At 32.3% G+C, this 23,864-nt stretch overlaps 2 protein-coding genes across 2 annotated transcripts; one reads left to right on the top strand and one right to left on the bottom strand.

Moving 5' to 3' along the window:
• Positions 1–1,837: 1,837 nt before the first annotated feature.
• LOC11419915 (uncharacterized) lies at positions 1,838–14,651 on the top strand. Its single transcript, XM_024772837.2, has 9 exons — positions 1,838–2,515; positions 4,917–6,024; positions 6,107–6,409; positions 6,815–8,035; positions 8,185–8,295; positions 10,447–11,039; positions 11,423–12,527; positions 12,670–12,981; positions 13,186–14,651. Exons 1-9 carry the CDS (start codon positions 1,914–1,916, stop codon positions 14,461–14,463), a joined length of 6,633 nt encoding a protein of 2,210 aa, XP_024628605.1. The 5' UTR covers positions 1,838–1,913; the 3' UTR covers positions 14,464–14,651.
• A 404-nt stretch (positions 14,652–15,055) lies between these two features.
• On the bottom strand, positions 15,056–17,335 carry LOC11419916 (reticulocalbin-2). The gene is made up of 6 exons (XM_003627201.4): positions 16,804–17,335; positions 16,646–16,711; positions 16,276–16,449; positions 16,087–16,183; positions 15,591–15,697; positions 15,056–15,507 (listed from the first exon to the last, which is right to left on the bottom strand). The coding sequence occupies exons 1-5, from the start codon at positions 17,232–17,234 to the stop codon at positions 15,602–15,604; spliced, it is 864 nt and encodes a 287-aa protein (XP_003627249.1). The 5' UTR covers positions 17,235–17,335; the 3' UTR covers positions 15,056–15,507; positions 15,591–15,601.
• Positions 17,336–23,864: the final 6,529 nt, after the last annotated feature.

Raw genomic sequence — 23,864 nt, 5'->3', positions numbered from 1 at the left:
GCTTTTTGAATCTCTTTGATAATTAGTAGCGGAAAGTCAAGAAATATGGGAAAGAAACAACATACAATATTTATCCGATTCTCTTGTACTTCTAAATGATTTTTCAACTATAATTAAATCATGATTACAACAACACCACTAAAATAATCTAGTCCTAGATTTGCTCGCCTCAACCTATAAGACTTCCTAATCTTAATTCAGAGATATACAACAACAATTTGCTTACAAAAAGATAATGTTTAGTAAACATATATAAAGCACAATACACTTAGACTTTGTTTACGAGTTTGAAGGGGAAGGAAGGGGAGGATTTGGAAAAAATGGAAAGAGTAAGTGGAAGAAATATTTGATATTGGGAGGAGAGGGCTTTGGGGGGTTTATTTTGCTTCAAAATATAAAGGGTTAATTAAGTTTTTACTCCCTATAGATATTCACAGTTTTGTTTTTAGTCCTTACAAAATAAAATCACACTTTTTAGTCCCCTGTGACATTTTCCTTAAGTATTTTAGGGACAAAAAATTTTGATTTTTTTTATAGGGACTAAAAATACTGATGGAAATATTTTATAGGGACTAAAATGCTGATGGAAAATTTTATAAGGACTAAAAAGTGTGATTTTATTTTATAGGGATTAAAAACAAAGTTGTGAATATTTATAGGGACTAAAAACTTAATTAACCAAAATATAAAACCCTCCTTATTTGGGAACTAAAAAATTGTATTGGAAGAGGTTTTGGTGGATTTGGGATGGTTTGTATGAATTCTTCAAATTTAGTCTATGTTGTTATAATATTTTTAAAATTAAAAATATATTAATCATAAGCATTAATTTATCACTCTCTAGAAAAAAATTAAAAAATGTAAATGATTTCACAATTTCCCCCTATATTTCCCATCCCCCAAAGCTTTTTCTTCCCCTCCCAAACAAAGCCTTAAATGAGGTAATTGAGAAATTTTAAAGAATTTAAAATTCTAGGTAATTAAATTGAAATGCTTTCATTTCTCAATACTTTTGTTTGGATAGAGTAATAAAAAAATTCATTGTCATCATTTTTGGGCAACTTTTATAAATTTTATTTTTTGGGCCACATTTAAAAATTGAAATTAGGGGTCAATTTGTAAATTTTATTTTTTTTTGTAAATTTTGAGGGGTCAATTTACAATTTTTGAGGTCAATTTGATAATTTTGGAAAATTTGAGGACTAAAATGCAAAATTTTAAAAATTTATAACAATGAAGAATTTTGAAATTCTTAACTTTTAGGTATCATTTGAAATTCTCTAAATTTAACTTGAATAAAATACTTCTTAAATTTTCATCGTTTTGAAAATTCTTTAAATTATTATCCAAACAATGAAATTTACCTCAAAACTTTACATTTTCTCGAAACATTGCTTCATCCAAACACACTTTTAGAGAGTGTGATTGACCAATGACCAATTAAGTTTCTTGTTCTTGACAAAATTAATGCAAAGACTTAGTCCACCATTCTCATCCCCAACTAATTGAATGTTTATATAATCTAAGAGACTGGTAAACATTATGGTCAGAAATATAAGAAAAAAAAACTAAACAACTTAAACAGTTACACCTAATGTCATTTTATATTTTGTCCCATTACATACAATAGGTGTGAATAATTCACTCAAATAATAAAGTAAATCTTGTAAAGATTGCCAAAGCATTGATTCATATATTCAATTCAATAATGAGACAAAATTAGCTTCAAAACTATAATGTGTTGGATCAAAAGTCCAAATGAATAATATTTTATAAAAGAGTATGATTATTATTTTTTTGTTGAATTAAAAGAGTATAAACATTATGGTCATAAGATAGCAACCACATATATACTCAATCAACAAAGATTTTTGTTTTTGTGGAGATATCTTGACTCTTGTGCTCCTCAATCCATGAGAATCATAACTTTATTTTTTGTTTATGTCACACTTTTGCTTATTTCAAAACCAAAAGGTGTAGTTGCAATTGCAAGCATAATTCCAATTCCAAACAACCAATACTATTCTACATGTCCTGTCATATTTTCTCCTTCTACTTCTATCCCTGCTCCTCAGATAAAATATGATGTCTTTGTTAGCTTTAGAGGCAGTGACATTCGCAAACACTTCCTTAGCCATGTCCTCGAAGCTTTGTCGCGAAAGAGAATCGTTGTTTTTTCTGACAAAAAGCTTAAAACAGGAGATGAATTATCAGCAATTCAAAGAGCAATTGAAAAATCATTCATTTCATTGGTTATATTCTCTCCAAACTTTGCATCTTCATATTGGTGTATGGAGGAGCTTGTGAAAATAGTTGAGTGTAGAGAAAAATATGGTAGGATTCTAATGCCAGTTTTCTACCAAGTAGAGCCCACAGTTGTAAGGTACCAAAATGGGATTTATAGAGATGCTTTTGCTCAACATGAACAAAATTATAGTTCTTACAAGGTTCTAAGGTGGAGATCTGCTTTGAAGCAATCTGCAAATATTTCTGGATTTGATTCATCACAATTTTCGTAAGTGTTCTTTTACCATATTTTTTTAATATTTTTCCACTATTTGATTCATATTTTATGATTGAACAAATTAAAAAAGTTAATGTGTCTCTTCATCTCTTTTTCTGCTTCTCCAAAGTTCTACAATATCGAAACTAAACAAGGATGTTGTTTGTTTGACCGATCTAAGTTGTTATTAAACTACCTTATTAGTGATTTATGAGAGATTATATTATGGAGATCTAAGTTTGTTTGACCGGTCTAAGTTCTACCTATTTTATTGAGAGTTTATATTTTTTTAACCGATCCATATCAATATTGTTAGTATTTGTTGTTAACCAGGTATCTGATCTAAGGACCGATTAATCTGATGGTCTATTTATTGTCAAATCAAAATTCTATATGGACTAATCCACCCAAAGTTATCAAACTCTTACACTAGTACTTTTAGTATTTTATTATAGTGATGGTGGGGATCAAACTCTTGCATTCTTATTACTCAACTCTTAACTCTGTTTATACTTTATAGTTTTTTTTTACCATAGTTAGTAGTTGCTTTCTTAAACAAAAAATGAAAAGGTTGACCGTACAGAAATAGCATACGGCTGAGAATATTTCCCTCTGACCCTACCATGTGCATCACCTTGCCAGCAATCATTTTGTTTTTAGGGAAGTTGGCAGCAATCTGTTGATGGGTTTTGAAAGTCAAGTAATACTTTATTGGCAGATAACGATTTCAACGTTATATAATATATATGTCTTCCTTAATCTAAATTTTTGTTTATAATAAAAAAATGTGTCATGTATCCCTAAAAAAGAAATGTCCGATAGATTACACATAATTAACACCAATAACAAAATATTTTTTAGTTGTATAAATGTTTGGTCCAATCTACGTTGCACCTCACCTAATTCAGACCTATAATACTTTTCAAAATATATAATGACCGACTAAAACACAATAAGAAAGTTCTCGTGAGCTTAGCTCAGTTAGCAGAGGCATTGAATAATATATGTAGAGTCTAGGGTTCGAACCCCGGATACCGCAAAAAAAAAACACTACAGGAAAACTCTCAACTCATAGCTGACATGAGACCACGGGCTTCACCATTATTGCATCATGAACAAATGCAGTTAACCAACTAGTTACAGGCTTTACTTGCACTGCAAGTTAACAGTTTTAGTTGATGTATTTGAGTAATTAGCTGTTAGTTACTGCACCATAGCTTATAGCACATGTACATGATCAATTATATATAAAAATGAGATGAGATGTAAACTCTAGTTCAATCAACGAATTCAGTCTATCATTCGATTCATAAAAACCATCATCAATCGAACATATGGGTGAAAACAACTCCATCATAGCAAGAAACCTCCCCCGTGATCACGAATAACCATCACAATTCCAACACAATTAAGAGTATATGAAGAAGTGCGTCAACATTGCATTTTAAACGATTGGACGAAGGCTTGAACCACTTATCACACACCCCATCTTCTGTAATCTGCATCTGTTGCTGTGGAATAACGTGTACTCTGTCCGTCTTGCAGCAGGTGCTGTCCGCAACTAGCTACAAGGTCTGCAGATTCATGTACATCATTCCAAACTTTGCAATTTCTTCTTTTCTGCATGCTCCACATTTCCACAACAAAACCAGCAACTATGTTATCTTCTACGATACACAACCATAAAAAACGTCTTTCTGCTCATCATCCTCTAAATGCCTGATCACAGTACTGGATCGTATCCCATAGATTAACTGTTTGCCAGCAATCCTCAGCCGAATGGAAGTAGAAAATTAAATGCATACTGTATTCAACATTACCTTCATAGAGCACACAATTTGGTTAGCAATCAACACCTCTTCCACAAAGACTTACTCTATGAGGTAGACAGTGTCTTCAGTCTACACATCCTCTAAATCAGATTTTAACTTTAGGAGGCACCTTGAATTTCCAAATTCTGTCTCAATCTCCTTCCATTTTTAGATGGCTAGTGTTAATCAACTGGTTTACACAAAACTGATAAGCACTCTTAACCGCGAATTGATCATTTTCTGCTGCCTTTCAACGTCTTCTGCTTATCTAAAAAATGAAAAAACCTTCCAACATCTTCCATCCTCCTAAACATACTTAAACATAGGCACCTGGAGAATTTTATTCGCAGCAACCACGTTAAAGTATTGAGAAATTGAAGAAGATTTCCAAGCTTTGGTTTCAGGAGTAATCAAATCTATAACCTTCGTTTGTGCCACAATGGGATTCGTCATAAATAATAAAGTTAAATATATTTGAAAGGATGAATTCATAAATAATATATTAAAAAACTCTTCTTTGTAATTTTACATTCAAAGTAAGGTGTTAAAATAAATATAATTTGATTGAAGCTTATACATTTTATCTTTTCTTTGTTGTACAGGGATGATGCTAAGCTTGTTGAAGAAATACTTCAAAGTGTGTTGATGAAGTTGAATCAAGTGGACCAAGGTAAGTCAAAAGGACTTATAGGAATTGAGAAACAAATTTCACCTATAGAATCAATGTTACATTTAGAGTCGGAAGATGTCCGTGTTCTTGGAATTTGGGGTATGCCAGGTATTGGTAAAACAACTATTGCTGAAGAAGTATTTCGAAGACTACGTTCTGAATATGAAACTTGTTGTTTTATGGCTAATGTAAGAGAAGAATCAGAAAGATATGGCACAAACAGTTTGAGGTTAAGAAAAAAGCTTTTATCCACTCTATTAGAGGATGAAGATTTGAAAGATGACATGATAAATGGATTACCACCTTTGGTTAAGAAAAGGCTTAGCCGCATGAAGGTTCTTATTGTTCTTGATGATGTCAAAGATGCGGAACAACTAGAAGTTTTGGTTGGAACAGTTGATTGGTTAGGACCAGGAAGTAGAATCATCATAACTGCTAGAGATAAACAAGTACTTTCTGGAAAAGTTGATGATATATATGAAGTTGAGCCATTGGACTCTGCTGAATCTTTTCAGCTTTTCAACTTGCATGCCTTTAATAAACAAAAGCATCTTGAAATGGAGTACTATAAGCTATCAAAGAAAATGGTGGATTATACCGCAGGTGTTCCACTGGTTCTTAAAGCTTTAGCTAACCTTCTTCGTGGGAAAGATAAAGCCATATGGGAAAGCCAATCAAGGAATCTTAAAATAGAGCAGATTGAAAATGTCCACGATGTTTTTAGATTGATATACACTAATCTTGATTATTATGAAAAGATCATATTCTTAGACATTGCCTGCTTTTTTGATGGATTGAAGTTGAAACTTGAACTCATAAATCTTCTATTGAAAGATCGTTATTATTCAGTAAGCACTAGATTGGAAAGGCTAAAAGATAAAGCTCTTGTAACTATTTCTCAACAAAGCATTGTATCAATGCATGACATTATACAAGAAACAGCTAGGGAGATTGTTCGCCAAGAATCTGTTGAAGAACCTGGAAACCGAAGCCGACTATTGGATCCTGATGACATTTATCATGTATTGAAAGATGACAAGGTAAATACTTTTTGTACAAGACTTGATTATTGTTGGAAATGTTTCTTACATTATTGGTGTTTGAAAATTTTCTACTATTTAGCAGGGAAGTGAGGCCATCAGAAGTATGGCCATCAGACTATCTGAAATTAAGGAGCTGGAGTTGAGCCCTCAAGCATTTGCCAAGATGAGCAAATTGAAATTTTTGGATATTTATACAAAGGGGTCTCAAAATGAAGGGAGTTTGTCTCTTCCTCAAGGGCTCGAATCCTTGCCTAATGAACTGAGATATCTTCGTTGGGAGTATTACCCTTTGGAATTCTTGCCATCCAAGTTTTCTGCAGAAAACCTTGTTATATTGAACCTGCCTTATAGCCGATTGAAAAAACTTTGGCATGGAGCGAAGGTAAGCAATATATTTTTGATCTAATTGGTTTTGGTCCTAAAAAATCATCACATTTTGATCCTTTATATATAAATACATGTAGCTTTTTTACATGCTCTCTTTGACTGTAAAAGATATCAAATTTTAGTTGGAAGTTAAATGTGCTTGAAGGGTTGAAAGCAATTATTTCTACCACCAAAATTCAATAGCATTTTTATATGCTCTCTGACTGGCGTAGTTTGCTATAAATAAAGACCAAAGTTGATACATATTTAGAAATGGAAGACAAAAAAAGGGGATTAAAAGCAAAAATAATATTTTGAAAGAATAAAACAATGTCTATTCCAGCATTAGTAATCAGTTTAATTGAGATTGAATTGGCTCACAACTCACAATTCTTGTCTTGGTTGGTTATAAATGTAACAGGATATTGTGAATTTGAATGTCCTTATACTCTCTTCATCCGCACTTCTAACGGAGCTACCAGACTTTTCAAAGGCCACAAATCTTGCAGTATTGGACCTCCAATCTTGTGTAGGGTTGACTAGTGTCCATCCATCTGTTTTCTCTCTCAAAAATCTTGAGAAATTGGATCTGAGTGGATGCAGTTCCCTGAAAAGCCTTCAAAGCAATACTCATTTAAGTTCCCTTAGTTATCTCTCCCTCTACAACTGCACAGCACTGAAGGAATTCTCAGTGACCTCGGAGAATATAAACGAGTTAGATTTAGAACTCACTAGTATCAAAGAATTACCATCATCAATTGGACTACAAACCAAACTTGAAAAGTTATATCTAGGACACACTCACATTGAAAGCTTGCCAAAAAGCATCAAGAATCTTACAAGGCTGAGACATCTGGACTTGCACCATTGCAGTGAACTTCAAACTCTACCAGAGCTTCCTCCATCACTAGAAACACTAGATGCTGATGGTTGTGTATCACTAGAGAATGTAGCGTTCCGTTCAACTGCTAGTGAACAACTGAAGGAAAAAAAGAAAAAGGTTACCTTCTGGAATTGCCTTAAATTAAATGAGCCTTCTCTCAAGGCTATTGAGTTGAATGCTCAAATTAACATGATGAACTTTTCACACAAACATATTACATGGGACCGTGATCGTGATCATGATCACAATCAAGGCATGTATGTGTATCCAGGTAGCAAAATTCCAGAGTGGTTGGAATATAGTACAACTAGACATGATTACATAACTATTGATCTTTTTTCTGCTCCTTATTTCTCAAAGTTGGGCTTCATTTTTGGCTTCGTCATTCCAACCATCTCATCAGAGGGTTCGACTTTGAAATTCAAAATCAGTGATGGTGAAGATGAAGGTATCAAAATGTATTTAGACAGACCACGTCACGGAATTGAATCAGATCATGTGTATCTAGTGTATGATCCAAGATGCTCTCATTACCTAGCTAGCCGAGTCAATGATCAGTCAAAGATCAAAATTCAGGTTAGAGTAGCATCAAGAACACCGACATCACCGTATGTGCCAGTCCAGTTAAGAGGGTTTGGGGTTAGCCTAGTAACCCCTTCACAGTATGACATGTTTAAACAGCAATTGGAATTTGGTGATGCAACTGTTTTTCCAAATAATACGTGTTCAGTGGAAGAGGGATCGAAGTTTTTTGGAACATGAAACCATACTTTGAATAGTAGATCCTGTTTGTACTTTGTATTGCATCATTACAAAATTTGTAGAGAGGCATGATTCAGTATACATACATTTGAATATATAATTGTCTGTACTGCTATAAAGCTATTCTTTACATGTCATTTGGTTAGCATTGGTCATCATTGTTCTATAAGCTAGACACAATCCAAACGATGGCTGAAATAAAAGGCCTCAAGCACCATGATAACAAGACGGCGCACATATCAGCCTCAGGACCTATGGTTAGGCTCAGGCAGTTACAAGACTAATCAACTTATGTCCATGACGAGAGCTCAACCCAAAAGATTAATACATTAGGTTTGAGAGAGCGCCATGGCATACATCGAGCTTTTTGTATCTACTAAATGTGCGACCCATAATAAACTGCCGAACCAAAATACTATATAAAGGGCTAAATCATTCAGAATACACGTGCACTTTTCATTCTAAATGAGATCATCCTGTTGGATTCTGTGTCGCTTGACTTATAAGGTTAGATATATCACTATCAATGTAGGAATAATGAGAAGAAAAAATATGAAAAGCAGCATTGTTCAGAGTATACATTTGAAAAGAAAACTGTGTATTCGATTAGGATTGGAAAAATATTTTAAAATACCCTTTTTTTTACTTATTGGAACACATATTTTTGACACAAATACAACATGTCTCTGTATAAATGGTACTTATACGGACACATATTGTGTCTCATAGTTGTGCGTTTGAATTGCATAAGATATTCCGTTAAATTTTTTAGATAGAGTTTAATTAATATACTTTGTCCGTGTAAAAATACTAATTAAATTCTATACTATAACAACTTTTTTAAAATAACCATCACAATCTCAACTTTTATCGGAAGTTGGCGTAATAACTGGTTTACTTTAATATGTCCTCTTTTATCTTTTATTTACTATAAGTATTGTGGTATTAAATTATGATAGTTGATGGTAATGTTGGCTTCAAATCTTGAAGTGTGCGCATCCTCAATGTTTGAGATTCTTCGGATGCTAATTTAGTGAGTTAGATCAGCTTCTTAATAAAAATATGGTAATTGATTTTTTTAACTTAGTATATGTTTCATAAATGTGATTTAAGTATCCAAATTAAATTTATCAATCATTTTAGACGCTCTAGTTTATTCAATATACCCCTCGGAGTCCAAATTGTGGTATATGCTCATAAATGTGAATTAAGTAACAAATGAGTGTGTTTTGTGCATAAGTGTAATTCAACTTATAGTTTTATGGACATTACAATGCAGGAGTCGTGGTTCGAATTCTTAAATTACATACTTCTTCAAATTTATATTGTGTAAGTCTAGTTACTAGGTTTTTTTTAATCTCTTAGTTCAACTATAATTGAGTTAATTAATTAATTTAATTTGATTCTCGAGCTCCTCCATATTTCCTAAAATAATTTCTAGAAGTTGTTCTTTCACTCTTTCTTTCTGGGTATTTCAGCTTCCATGTGAATCCGTTGCTTCTTTTCTCATTATATTTTGTCCATACTTGAGTGGAACAATTCCTTACAACTATATATCTTGATTAGTTAGTAGTTAATACATTTGTTTTTTTCCGTAAGGACGCGTATAGACTATTGGAAATGAGTATGTGATTGATATATTAGTCAAGTCATGTAAATAATATTATTCAATCAACAACATGAAAAAAGTTAATAAAATCCAACAGCCCAAATTTATCCAACTCATATGTGAATTAATAGACTCTTTAATTTGTTAATGAAACTCCACAAGTTCGTTTTTGTTTAAAAAAAAAAAGAATAACATTCTTTTAGGATATATATGTTGTAGATGGTCATGATTTATAATTTTTGGTTAAAAAAAAGAAAATAATAGTATTATCTTAAATTATATCATGTGTTTGAGATCAATAAGATAATAGTATATTACTTAAAAAAAAACAAGATAATCGTATAATTACTGGGATATAAATATTATAAAATGAAAAAATTATCCAGGTGGCAATTCAACTTGTATATAATCTCTAAATTATTAACACATAATTACCGTTAATTTAAAATGATTTTAAACATTTTATATTTTAGTATATTATATTAGTATATTGCTTTTGTATAAATATATTTTCCATTAGTAATCTGTACTAGTTAGTTAAGTAAATTTCCTACGAACACGCAACGAAGAGTAGTTAAATTTTCCAATGTCAAATAATAGTCAAATCTTATATTTGTCTTTATATATTATGTCCATATACATAATGCATACAATTCAAATCACCCGATAGGTGAAATCATTCAAGGAAACTGATGTAAGCAATAATGTGGTTGTAATTTGATTTTCATTAATTTCTTTATAATTCTAAGTTCTCTCTTTAACTAATTGTATTTTGTTATGGCCATCTTATGTAGAGTAGAGAGACAAAGGAAAATCCACAATGCACATTAATCGTGCATTTTTTGTTTGTCTTTTGTTTATCTGGAAATTTAAGGGTGAAGTCGCAAGCACAAAACCAGACACAAATTTTCCATATACATTGAAGTTTCAATCTTCTGTTCCTCAAATTCACAAGTATGATGTCTTTGTTAGCTTTCGGGGTCCAGATATCCGTGAAGTTTTTCTTCCTCATTTGATTAAAGCTTTTTCTCAAAAGAAAATTGTTTACTTTGTAGACTATAAGCTTACAAAAGGAAATGAAATATCACAGTCACTTTTTGAAGCAATTGAAACATCTTCAATTTCATTAGTCATATTCTCTCAAAACTATGCTTCTTCATCTTGGTGTTTGGATGAGCTGGTCAAAGTTGTTGACTGTAGAGAGAAAGATGGAAACATTTTATTGCCTGTTTTCTACAAAGTTGATCCCACAATTGTGAGGCATCAAAATGGAACTTATGCAGATGCATTTGTTGAACATGAACAAAAGTACAATTGGACCGTCGTACAACGATGGAGATCTGCTTTGAAGAAATCCGCGAATATCAATGGGTTTCATACATCAAAAAGATTGTAAGTTTTGTTTTAATGCATGTTTAATATTTCCAAATGAAATATTCTCTACTGCAGAGAAGTGTTTTAAGCTTTGAAGAATCACGAGAATTGTATTTAAGACAACATACATATTGTAGGGGGAGTCTTTCAAATAAAATAGAGATTGATATATCATTTCATAGGGAGTTTTTATTGAGAACATGATTAGAGAAAGTATAAGACCAAAAACATTTATTGATATATGACCGAACATGTTTCAAGTTTTAAAAACAAACATCTAAATGATAATACTAAATATATGTTAATTATGGACAGTGGCCTTTCTCATATTTGCTTTACATCCAAAGAAATGTAATTCAATTTGATACATTGTTCTCTTCATTTTTTATTTTATTCTATAGGAATGATGCCGAACTTGTTGAAGAAATAGTAAAATTTGTTTTGAAGAGGTTGGATCATGTGCATCTTGTCAATTCAAAAGGACTTATTGGAATTGGCAAACAAATTTCACGTGTAGAATCATTGTTACAAGTAGAGTCGCAAGATGTTCGTGCTATTGGAATTTGGGGTATGAGTGGTATTGGAAAGACAACTATTGCAGAAGAAGTATATAGCATGCTATGTTCGGAGTATAGTGGTTGTTACTTCAAGGCCAATGTAAGAGAAGAATGTAGAAGACATGGAATAATACATTTAAAGAAAAAGCTTTTTTCTACTCTATTAGGGGAACAAGATTTGAAAATTGACACGCCACATAGATTGCCCTATCGCGATTTTGTGAGGCTTCGAACTATGAAGGTTCTTGTTGTTCTTGACGATGTGAGTGATCAAGAGCAACTAGATATTTTAATTGGAACACTTGATTGGTTTGGAAAAGGTAGTAGAATCATCATAACAACCGTAGATAAGCAAGTACTTGGCAAAGGGGTTTTTGCCAATGATATATATGAGGTTAGGCCATTAAACTTTGATGACTCTCTTAGGCTTTTCAATTTGAATGCTTTTGAACAAAATCAAACATATCAAATAGAGTACTATGAGTTGTCCAAGAGGATGGTCAAGTATGCCAAAGGAATCCCACTCATTCTTGAAATTTTAGGTCGTAAGCTGCGTGGAAAAGATAAAAAAGAATGGGAAGACCAATTAGAGAGGGTTAAAAAAGTTCCAATTAAAAAATTTCATGAAATTATTAGATTGAGTTACAATGATCTCAATCGTCATGAGAAGAGGATGTTTTTAGACATTGCGTGTTTCATAGATGGATTGCATCTCAATGTTGACGACATAAAATTGTTAGCAAAAGATCTAGGTTATCCGGTGGGTGTTGAGTTAGAAAGTCTAAAAAATAAAGCACTTATAAATATTTCTCCAGATAATGTTGTATCCATGCACACCATTATACAAGAAACAGCTTGGGAATTTGTTCGCGAAGAATCCATTGATGATCCTGAAAATCAAAGTCGACTAGTGGATTATGACACTTATCAAGTACTAAAACATAACAGGGTATGTATATATAGTATATGAAAAATCTAAATATATAGTTATATTTGTATTTCAATCTAGTTTTACGATTTAAATATTTTTGTAGGAAAAGTTGCTCACAGTGATGTTTGATAATTTTCTACTGCTAATTTTCTTGCTGTAGGGGAGTGAGGCTATTCGAAGTATAGCTACCGACTTTTCAATAATTAAGGATCTGCAGTTAAATTCCAAGGTCTTTGCTAAGATGAACAAACTACAATATCTGGATATCTATACTAAAGGATATTATGTGTTTTTCCAAATTCCTCGAAGCTTGAATCTTCCTCAAGGGCTTAAATCTTTGCCAGATGAACTCAGATATCTTCGTTGGGCATATTACCCCTTAGAGTCTTTACCATCTAAGTTTAATGGGGAGAAACTTGTTGTGTTGAACTTGCAGAACAGCCAAGTCAAAAAACTTTGGCATGAAGATAAGGTTAGTAGATTTGCTTTCTAAATTCTAATTCAAAAGAATCAAAAGAATATGATTGAATGTCTCTGTTAAACTCTTTTACACAGACAAAAGAATCAAAAGTAAAATTAGTAGATTTTCTTTCTAAATTCTAATTCAATTAAGATATCCAAAATTTAACCACTTTTAATTTGATATCTATGGTGATGCATGCTTTGTACTTACCAGGATGTTGTGAATTTGAAGTTTCTAATATTGAGTTTATCCTCACAACTGATGGAGCTTCCAAACTTGTCAAAGGCTAAAAATCTTGCAATAGTTGATCTTCGCATGTGTGGACGGCTGACTAGTATACACCCATCTGTATTTTCTCTGAACAAGCTTGAGAAATTGGATCTAGGTGGATGTTTTTCCCTCACAAGCCTCAAAAGCAACATTCATTTAAGCTCCCTTCGTTATCTATCACTTGCTGGTTGCATTAAACTAAAAGAGTTCTCAGTAACCTCAAAGGAAATGGTATTGTTAAATTTAGAGCACACAGGTATCAAACAACTGTCATCATCAATAGGACTTCAAACCAAACTTGAAAAGTTGCTTCTTTCACACAGTTTCATTGAGAACTTGCCTAAAAGCATCAGGCGCCTTTCAAGTCTGAGACATCTAGAATTACGACATTGTAGGAAGCTTCAACGTCTACCAAAGCTTCCTTCATCGTTGATAACTCTAGATGCCACCGGCTGTGTATCATTAGAGAATGTAACTTTCCCTTCAAGGGCTCTTCAAGTGTTAAAGGAAAACAAGACAAAGGTTTCTTTCTGGAATTGTGTGAAACTAGTTGAGCATTCTCTTAAAGCAATAGAATTGAATGCACAAATTAACATGATGAAATTTGCACACAAGCAAATATCTACATCCAGTGATCATGATTATGATGCTCAAGGCACATATGTGTATCCAGGAAGCAGTGTTCCAAAATGGTTGGTGTATAGAACAACACGTAATTACATGTTTATTGATCTCTCTTTTGTGAATCATTCCTCTGATCAATTGGCCTTCATATTTTGCTTTATTGTTCCACAAGTTGAATCAGAGGGTTTCATTTTGAGATTTAATATTAGTGTTGGCGGTGAAGCTGAAAATATTCAAGTATACTTGAATAAGCCTAGTCAAGAAATTAAATCAGACCATGTGTATCTGATGTGTGACCAAGGTTTGTCTCGCTATCTAAATAGCCGGGTGAAAAATCAGCCGAAGTTCAAAATTAAAGTTACAGCAGAATCAGGAACACCAACATTAGGGTACATGCCAGTAATGTTGTTGAGAGGGCTTGGGGTCAGCCCAATAAACATATCACAATATCTCAATTTCATTCAACAAATGGAAATTGTGGCTGAAGGTCCATGTATCTCATTTTCTTTAATGGGAAATGAAATTTATATACTTACAGTTTTCATAGGATTAGTCATAAAGAATGTTTTCTGTGCCGCTAATGAGTTTTTACTTTGATAGTGTTAAAGTTAAGAATCTTTAGATATTCCTTTAATTATACAACTTCCTAGATTGATTGTTGTTACTCCTAGAGTATTCAACTTCCTAGGCTAGTGCTTACTAATGAAGTATTCAATGCACTAATTGTAAAATCATTATAATTACAAGGTGTGTGATCTCATTATAGACACACAGATCTACAAAGAGCTTTACATCTTTTACAGATAGTATTGTAATATTACTATTCTCTGTGCTGCTGATGAGTTTTTACTTCTGTGTATGCTGTTTTAGGAGGTTGTTGTTGGTTCCTTTTGGGGTGAGTACCCCTTGTACTTCTCCCAGGTTATGGGTCAGGTACTATTTGTACTTCTCTCGTTTTTTCAATAAATTATCATTTTCCCGTTCAAAAAGAAAATGTTAGTTGTTAGCATGTCATTTTAGTAACGCCTTAGGAACAGTATCATCTGTATAATTTTAGGAGGTATTTATTCCATTCATCAATTGTATTGTAGACGGCCTTCTTAGATCAAGGTATATGTGTTTTTTATGCCATACCGATAGATTCAACCGTACTAAGGAACTTCACAATACTTGTGATCAATATTCATACTTCAAAATAAAGATTTATTATCAGACAAGAAATTATCGTATATATTTTTATCCATAAAAAATAGTCCCACTGTTATGTTTTTTTAAGATGCAAAGAAATACATTACTAGGCTCTAGTCGAAGCACAAGAAAAGCTAAGAAAAGAGCAATCAAAATTACAAGATATGCTGACTTGAAATCCTACTAGCTGCACCTGCTCATAATAATTGCCCAACGTGAGTATAGCTGACAGCACCAGCTACTTTATTGATTTCATGAGCATTCCACACCTATTAGCAACGCCAATTGAAGATCCAGTTTTTTGTCCATTACTGTATGACTACCAATGCTGGTCCCAGCTCCCTGCTGCTACGATGAACTTGTGCCATTCAACTCAAAAATGACTCATTGTCACTGATATTGCAAAAAATTGCAGTGATAGGATTCAAATCTAGACTCATTTGCCAAAATTTCCTGCAATTAATGATTACAGAATATTAGATTGAAAACCTTCACTGAATGTAGGTTGAGATAGATGACTAGAGAACTTCCCTTACCTAACATGTCCTTAAAAGAACTCGTCCGGGAAAATAGAAACAAATAATGTATATGCATTATCAATCATCTCAGTCAAATTAAGGCGCCCATCATTGTCAACCTCTGCCTGTATAGCAATATAGAAAGGTTACTATAAAATTTATGCATAGTGACATCCACCAGATGTTGTAGTGCTTGTTAAGCTATCTTACTCGCTGTTTTTCGGACAGCCCTATTCACATAGTTGCTTGATCACTCGTTCGTAGCAATCTTATCGCTATACTTTTGGCGTTGTTGACCCATCTTAGTCAATTTCTACGCCAAATTAGTTTTTACAATGCTTCTGAATCTTGTGATCTGATACTATCTATAATTCAAAATATTTGCTTGCTAATTCAAAATCTGAATTGCAATGTGATAACAACGATCATTCACAAGTTCAGACGACTTTGTAAGAAAGGAATGACACCTTTGTCAACAACTACAGTGTAATTATGGTAATGTTAAAATCAATACCTGTGACATTAAGTATTCTGCCTGTTTTGTTGCATAATAATGTCCAGATGGATGAACTTTCCCAATTATAGGCAACAGTTCAATATCGGACAAATACCTGCAACATATTGAAATCAAAACCCATAAGAAAAAATGGATAGTGTGCTATAGAGGAAACTACTATATATTGACACAAAGAAAGGTAAATACCCGTCAAAATCTTTGTCAAGCTGAGAAAACAAAACCTTAGCTGAAGCATCCATTGAATGATCAGAATGATGTGAATCATTGTGACTTTTTTCATCATAGTTGCTTACCAAATCATAGAGCCCATAGAAAAACTCTCTAAAACTGACTTTCCCATCTCTGTCCATATCTCTTTCCCTATAAAGAAATAAAAGGGCACCAGTCTCTTAGAAACGTATTCCAATATTATTGCAAAGAAAAATTCATTTTCAAATGCAAATTAGTCGCGAATACATCCCTCACAAGCAATTAGCGGGGATAGCCCAACAAAGGCTTGTGAAATTTAAAAGGGTTTTTCTTAGAAAATAAAAATACTATGCAAGATTTGAGTTACCGGACTTCCTCCTTGCACAACCATTGTTGAAGCCTTGGGTTATTGCTGTCAGCGGGGTGAAGAAAACTACAAGACACTGACAAAAAATTAGTTTAAATAAAAAGGATGATGATTCATTGACCACAGCATCTAGTTGTGCATGTGAAGAAAATACTCACTCATTGAATTCAGCTAAGTTCAGAAGACCATCACCATCTACATCTGATGCATTAAAATGCTCTTCTTCCAACAGCCTCAAATCGTAACCAAAAGGATCACCTGTAGTGGGAGTGAAAAGACCGAACTCGGAGAAGGAAACAAAACCATCGCGATTCTTATCATAAACAACCATCTCCTTCTGGCTGTGATGCAAAATCTGTCGTTGGACATGATGAACGTTCCACTGAGTCAATTCCTGAACGGAGACAAACTGATCAGTGGGGTCCACATCGATTTCAGGGAAGAGGCGGGCGATTCTGTTAGTGACATTGAACTCATCCTCATCCCACTCGGCAGAAGGGTGAATCTGTTGTTGTTTGTTATGAGTGCGGGAGAGGAGAAAGAGGACACTAATTATGATTATTGTGTAAACTAATATCGACTTTATCATTATCACCCCTTCTTCCCTCTCTCCCTATTGGATTCAGATCAGAATTCGATATTTTAGTTGCTGATGTAAAAGAGAAGAGTTTGGCAAGTATGTTTTGCAGGGTTTTTATACTACACGATAGCCGCCGTTGTCCTTAGCACAACCAATCACAATATTACATTACGACGCGTAAACCCAAAAAGTAATCCAAGATAATAATAATAATAATTTAAAAAGAGTTTTTAAATGGATTTTATGTGCACACTTTTTTATTTTTTAAATTTGATATATTAACTAGTTCAAATGATCAAATCTCTTCATCTATTTGTAGAGGACCTTATTTAAAGTCAAAATAAAATTTAGTATGGACTAAACTATCAAATCAAACTTGAGATTTTAAAGGGAGAACACTCCAATGTTTCAACACAAATCATCGGACAAACACAAGTGGAATACATGCATTGTACACATTACTTATTTACAATTTTTGTTAATAAAAGTACATATTAAGACTCAATGACTCCAACCAAATACCTCTAAAGAGTGAAAATGACGATGGTAGATAGTTTAGATATGAATGAAAAACAATTTTTACACTAGTTTTATTATTATTCGTGATTGTATTTGTTTTTTTAATAATTTTTGTCCAAACTCCTTAGTAAAGTTGACGAAGAGGTAAGTTAATGTAGTATCTCGTCACTATATTTTTAGTACAAAATATAGTTGGTGCTCATAATATTTAAATTTATAAAAGTTCACTAGGAGGCTAGGCCTTTTTTTAAAGACAATTTCTCAATTTTTCCCCAACAACGACCTTAAGGATTCTTCTGATGGTGTACTTTGGGTGGCCTTTGAGGATCAGCTTAAAAATTAGTTTGTCTATCATGGAGGAGGAACCTCGTGGCGCCATTCCACGATCAGTTTACATCCGAGCAAAGGAAGATTGAATTTGTAGAGTAAGAGGCTCAACGACAAAAAACAGTTAGAGAGAAGTCTAAGAAAAAGAAAATAATTTATTATATTTAAAATACTCGACTTCCAACAAAATAGTTTAGTTGATAATTTATTCAGTTATAAAGATTTGAAAAAATTCCTTAATATTTAAAGCAGTAAATAAATATCTTTTTTACTTGGAAGAGCAATAAATTTAGTTAAATTATTTAGTAATTAAAAGTTATATATACAACTAATCTTTTTTTCGACAAAATATATATACAACCAATCTTAAAAATGATGTGGCTGTTTACAAAAAAGAATTTTAGAAAATGAGGCTGTTGTACTGTCTACTAGAAGCTTTTCCATCATATGCCGTCTAGTACAAAAAGAAACTAAAGAAAAGGATGGTTGGTCCATTTGTCTATTGCCATGGAGCTCAAGCTGGTTGTGTTGTGGGGTTTTGATTGTGTGATTTTTTTTTTCTATTTTTATCGCGCATAATTGTATAAATTTTGACTTATCTAATTATCAAATATTTTTAACAAAAAGAATTAAAATATTATTTCTATTTTAATGAAGTTGGTAAAAGGACAACGTTCTAAGAGAGGTCGGTGTTGTTATCATGCACATTGCACATAACCCTTTTATGTGATTGATTCATCCACTCAAAGTGGTTGAATGTTCAAACCTTCACAATTGAGAATGCATTTGATTTTACCCTTGATTTTTTTTTTGGTAGATTAATGGGGGACAATATTACCCCACTTTTTGCTTTCCGTTGCTTTCGATCACAAATATCAAATCAAATTATCTGCATAGTCTATTTAAGAGAAGATTTGGGTTGGGTACTCCACTTCTTATTTATTTTCATCCGTTGTCTCTTATGTAAGAATATTGAATTGAATAATTCTTGTGATCTTTTACACACGGCAAACTCAAGATTAATTGTATATGTTTTAGCTTATTTATTCTTTCCTAGGCTTTCTTTCTCACGTGGAGACCCTTGACTTAGCCCCACATTTTGCTTGAGTGTGTTTGTTGTTTGATTTATTTCTTTGATTAGTTGAAATCTAAACGTTGTTATGTCTTCTATGGCTTTGAAATGTCTGTTTGACTGGTTGATTTGATTATGGTCTTTTTGATCCCTTTATTTGGTTTATCTTTATTCAATTTGCTAACTAATTTCAAATTTGTTGACTATCTTTGTATGTGTTTACTTTCAGCCTTTATTTTCCTCATTTAAAATGAAATATAACATTTTTAAAGAATACTAATTCTCTCACAAACACACACTAGTTAAATAACGCGTTTTTTCTTAACGAATACCAATGATTTTAAAAAAATCTCATACTCTCTTAGTTTACTAAAAATGTTGATGTTAAAAAATTGTACTACTAGACCAACTCAAACTACATAGAGTGAATTTTGCAGAAAGTTCACCTAAAAGTGAGCATAATAACCAATCACAAAATTACATCGCATAAAAGAAAATAGAAAATCAGTTCTATCTGATCAAATAAAGGATAAAAAAGTCACGCTCTCCTTTTTCCTTTCCTCAAAAAAACTTCTTCTTCATTGCATGGACTATAATATTCTTCCTTGGACTTTCATTGCATCTTATCTCTTTATTCTATTCTATTTTATAAAATTAAAATTGTTTACTTTTTCATGAAATATATATATATATATATATATATATATATATATATATATATATATATATATTTACATTAAAGGTATATGTTTATTTAACCCATTTGGGTTGCCTTTGTGATATTACTTTGAGACCTGAGATTATGCTCTTCTCAAGGTCGTCTAATTCTCTCCAATATCAATTTAGGTGGATCAATTTAACTTTTTTAAGAAAAAAGTATATGCTTATTTTAAATAGTTAACAAGAAGATGGAAGAATCCATTTTGTGATAGAGAAGATGAAAGAGAAGTTAGGAATAATGCAATTTTAGAAACAATGAAAAACAATATTTTATCAATGTTGCAGGCAAGAAAATCTAAATTAAAATGTTTTAAGATATTAGATAGAGATTTGGCGCTCATTTAGTTGATTAGTCCCCGGACTCCTCAACACATACTCTTATTAATATAGTATTAACATGATTTATTTAGGTGAATAATAATTTTTTTTATAAAGAAGAATAATATTTAACATAAGGTAGTATTCAATTTTCACCAATTCCATGACTAGTGTAGTGTGATGATAGGGAATATTCAGATGGGATAGGAGAATTTTGTAAGCAACATTCACTCAAAGGTAATAGTTACTTTTTTTTGGTAGATTATCAATTTACAAGATAAGAAATTTTAAAAAAAAAGTTTAATTCATTAATGTATAATAACATTAGTATGACTGCATACACAACCGAATAAAATAAATAAAGATACTTCAATGTATGACTTAAATAAATAAATCTAAGAAACATCAAAACAAAATATAACACCTAAACTATTGTTTTCCCTCAAACTGATCAAGTCTTAGTCTCAATATACAACTAAATTTGTTCTTTTTGTTGATATGAAATGGCCTAAAAGTAAACAACATTTAATAACTTATTCATTATAACATTTAATATTGTTCTGAATTGGTTAATTAACAACTTACTTGAAAGAATTAACAAAGAGAACTATGGTAAATGCACGTGCTTTCATAATTAATGAAAAAATAAAAACAAAGTTAATATATCATTTATTTAATTTATGAAATTCAATTTTAAATATTAGATAAATCACATAATTAATTTTCTCTCATTCTCGTTAATTAAACATCCCTTTTCAGTCATGCATTTCAGTCACAAACAATATGAAATTGAAAAGAATACATCTCTCTCTGATCTCTCTCTCATTTCTCTTATCTGCAATGTATTAAATATGAATCTTTGAGTCATGCATATCATATGAGAATAAATATTTTCTATGTTAAAATTAAAAAGCCGGTTGTAAATTTTAACTCCTTTACATTTATGTATTACGTATCTATCATCTATTAAATAATTGATTTTATTTTTATAAATAATCGCATAATTTTCTTTAACGTTAAATGATTTTATGGACAAATTATAATTACATCATTAACACTTTAATATTAAACAAGAAACCTTTTTTTAGAGGAAAATTAAATGAGAAACATCAACAACATTTATTACTTCCCTAAAAAAAACATTTATTACTTATTTCGTCTCTTATTCGTTTCAATCTATTCTTTTGTATTACATTCTTTTTCTTTCTTCTTTTTGCAGCAATATGTTAAAGAAACAACACTTTTGTGCATACATGAGTACCAAAGATTGTATTTCTCTAACTATTTAAATATATTATTGTAAAAAATTCATTACTCCTTTCTGTATGGGGCTTTGGGATGTCTCCCATCTGGACCAATTGAGTGGGATCGGTTATGGTGCATAAGGAAATCATTATGCACCGTGCATAAATTCCAACATAATTGTTTCCTACACTTCCAAAGGAAATCAAACAAAACAAAAAAAACGAACCAAACACGGAAATAAACTGAATCATCACCACTGGAATCTTGAATCTCATCATCAACACTGTCGTTCATCATCATCACCGTACCGGAATGTCAAAACCATTTTGCTATGGAAATGGTTTCTGTGAGTTGTACTCCAAACCCATTTTGCTGTGGAAATGGTTTCCAGAATCTTCTATCTCATCATCATCACCGTACCGGAATGCCAAAACCATTTTCCTGTGGAAAACCATTAGATGTACTTAATGGTTTCCAACAGTTGTACTCCAAAACCATTAGATGTACTTAATGGTTTCCAGCAGTTTCCCAACCATAAATCCCTCTAACATCACAAAGATTTCGAATCCAGTAACAACTTCAGATCTGAAACCGTGAACCTCATGAACACTAAACCACATAAAATCACATAAACATCATCTACCACTCTCGAATTCATCAATAAATCCAGAATCGGTTTAGAAGAGGTAGAGGGAGAGTTCGTACAGCATACCACAACAAGATTCAAATCGGATCGGAACAACATTTCAACACAACAACAAATCCGAACCGGATCGGAGAAGAAAACCAAAACACGAAACGAATTCGTGAAGAACAAGAGGTAGTTTCATTTTCTCTTTTTGTTTCGTTTTTTTACTCGTAGATCTACGCTCGTGTGAGTTTTTTTTTTTGAGAAATCTAAGGCGATATTTGGAATCAACACAAAAAAGGATGTCTAAAATCGTGATTTTTTTTTATTTGGACGGAGTTTTGAACTCCGGCGCGGTGATGCCACTGCGCCAGAATCATCATGTGTGGCCGAAAGAGATGAAGACTCATCTGAATTGTAGAGAGAGAGGGAGAGCTTTATGTTTTAGTGAGAGAAGTGTTTGAAGCAAATGAAGTTTGATTTGGTGTAGTTTGAGAAGTCTAGGATTATTACACGTGTACACTAGATCGGATGGTTGTGAAGTGTTTATGCACGGTGCATAAGTATTTCCTTATGCACCATAACTTTTGCCCAGTTGAGTTGGATAAACATCCTCTATAATTGGGGATGGTAATTGGACCCAGGTCCGATGGGTACCCGCAAAAAATACCCACAATAGGTAGGGTAAAATCTCGCTTTCATGGGTTTGGGCACGGGTAAGGGTACTATACTACCCAGCCCCGCAACACCGCATATATATATTTCTACATAATATCATAGATAATTTATTTATTTTTGGTGTATAATTAATTAATTTATTTAACTATTTAAGCCTAAACTTAAACCTAAATCAAAAAACTACTTAATAGAATAACATCTCCATGCATCTTGCCGGTGTACAATTTTTTAGGGATATTTTAAATGTTATTTATTTGACTAAATACTACAATTCATACTATTTTATGAGTTAATTTTAAAAAATTTGGTCATAGTTCTATTTCAATTATGATGTTTTCATTGTTTTTTCATAGTTAAAGTGCGAGTAATGGGTACGAGTATGTGCACTTAGGTACCCATAGGGTATGGGGAAGGGCACCAAGGTTGTTGTCCACGAGGATACGGGCACGAATACAGGTATTTTTTACAAATGCAGATATAGAGAAGGGCACTGTAGTACCCTACCCATAGAGTACCCATTGCTATCCCTATCTATAATTATGTTATATTTTTTTGGGTTAATTAAGTTTTTAGTCCCTATAAATAATCACAGTTTTGTTTTTAGTCCCTACAAAATAAAATCACACTTTTTAGTCCCTATAAAATTTTCCATCAACATTTTTAGTCCCTATAAAATTTTCCATCAACATTTTTAGTCCCTATAAAATTTTTTCATAAGCATTTTTAGTCCCTAAAATGCTTAAGGAAAATGTCACAGGGACTAAAAAGTGTGATTTTATTTTTTTGGGACTAAAAACAAAACTGTAAATATTTATAGGGACTAAAAACATATTTAACCCTATTTTTTTAAGGACTATGAATATGTAATACAATTTGATATTTATAACAAAATCGATTTTTTATGCATTTTTGTTGCCCAAAATTTTGAGGCATAAATTCCCTATTTAGATTGCTTGGTCCTTAAGCCGGTCACGATATTTAGGGCACCACTCAACATAGTTTCTTACACAAACTTATGGTTCAAAAAACAAAACAATATTTCATTTAGAATTTGAAGACAAAACAAGATTAAATTATTTTTTAGAGAAACAATGCTTGAACAACAAGCATCTAAACCAAAAGGTTAAAATAT

Source organism: Medicago truncatula, chromosome 8 (assembly GCF_003473485.1).
Source record: "Medicago truncatula cultivar Jemalong A17 chromosome 8, MtrunA17r5.0-ANR, whole genome shotgun sequence".
In the NCBI taxonomy this organism is placed as follows: Eukaryota; Viridiplantae; Streptophyta; class Magnoliopsida; order Fabales; family Fabaceae; genus Medicago; species Medicago truncatula.
Note: the sequence above shows the minus strand (reverse complement) of the source record. Positions and strands in the feature narration are given on the sequence as shown.

Excerpts from the sequence above, each read along its gene's own strand:
- LOC11419915 (XM_024772837.2), top strand. The coding sequence starts at position 1,914 with ATGAGAATCATAACTTTATTTTTTGTTTATGTCACACTTTTGCTTATT. Across the intron at positions 12,528-12,669 it reads AAGTACTAAAACATAACAGG|GGGAGTGAGGCTATTCGAAG; the intron begins GTATGTATATAT and ends TTCTTGCTGTAG. Across the intron at positions 12,982-13,185 it reads AACTTTGGCATGAAGATAAG|GATGTTGTGAATTTGAAGTT; the intron begins GTTAGTAGATTT and ends TGTACTTACCAG.
- LOC11419916 (XM_003627201.4), bottom strand. The coding sequence starts at position 17,234 with ATGATAAAGTCGATATTAGTTTACACAATAATCATAATTAGTGTCCTC. Across the intron at positions 16,712-16,803 it reads AACTTAGCTGAATTCAATGA|TTTTCTTCACCCCGCTGACA; the intron begins GTGAGTATTTTC and ends AGTGTCTTGTAG. Across the intron at positions 15,698-16,086 it reads CAGAATACTTAATGTCACAG|GCAGAGGTTGACAATGATGG; the intron begins GTATTGATTTTA and ends ATTGCTATACAG.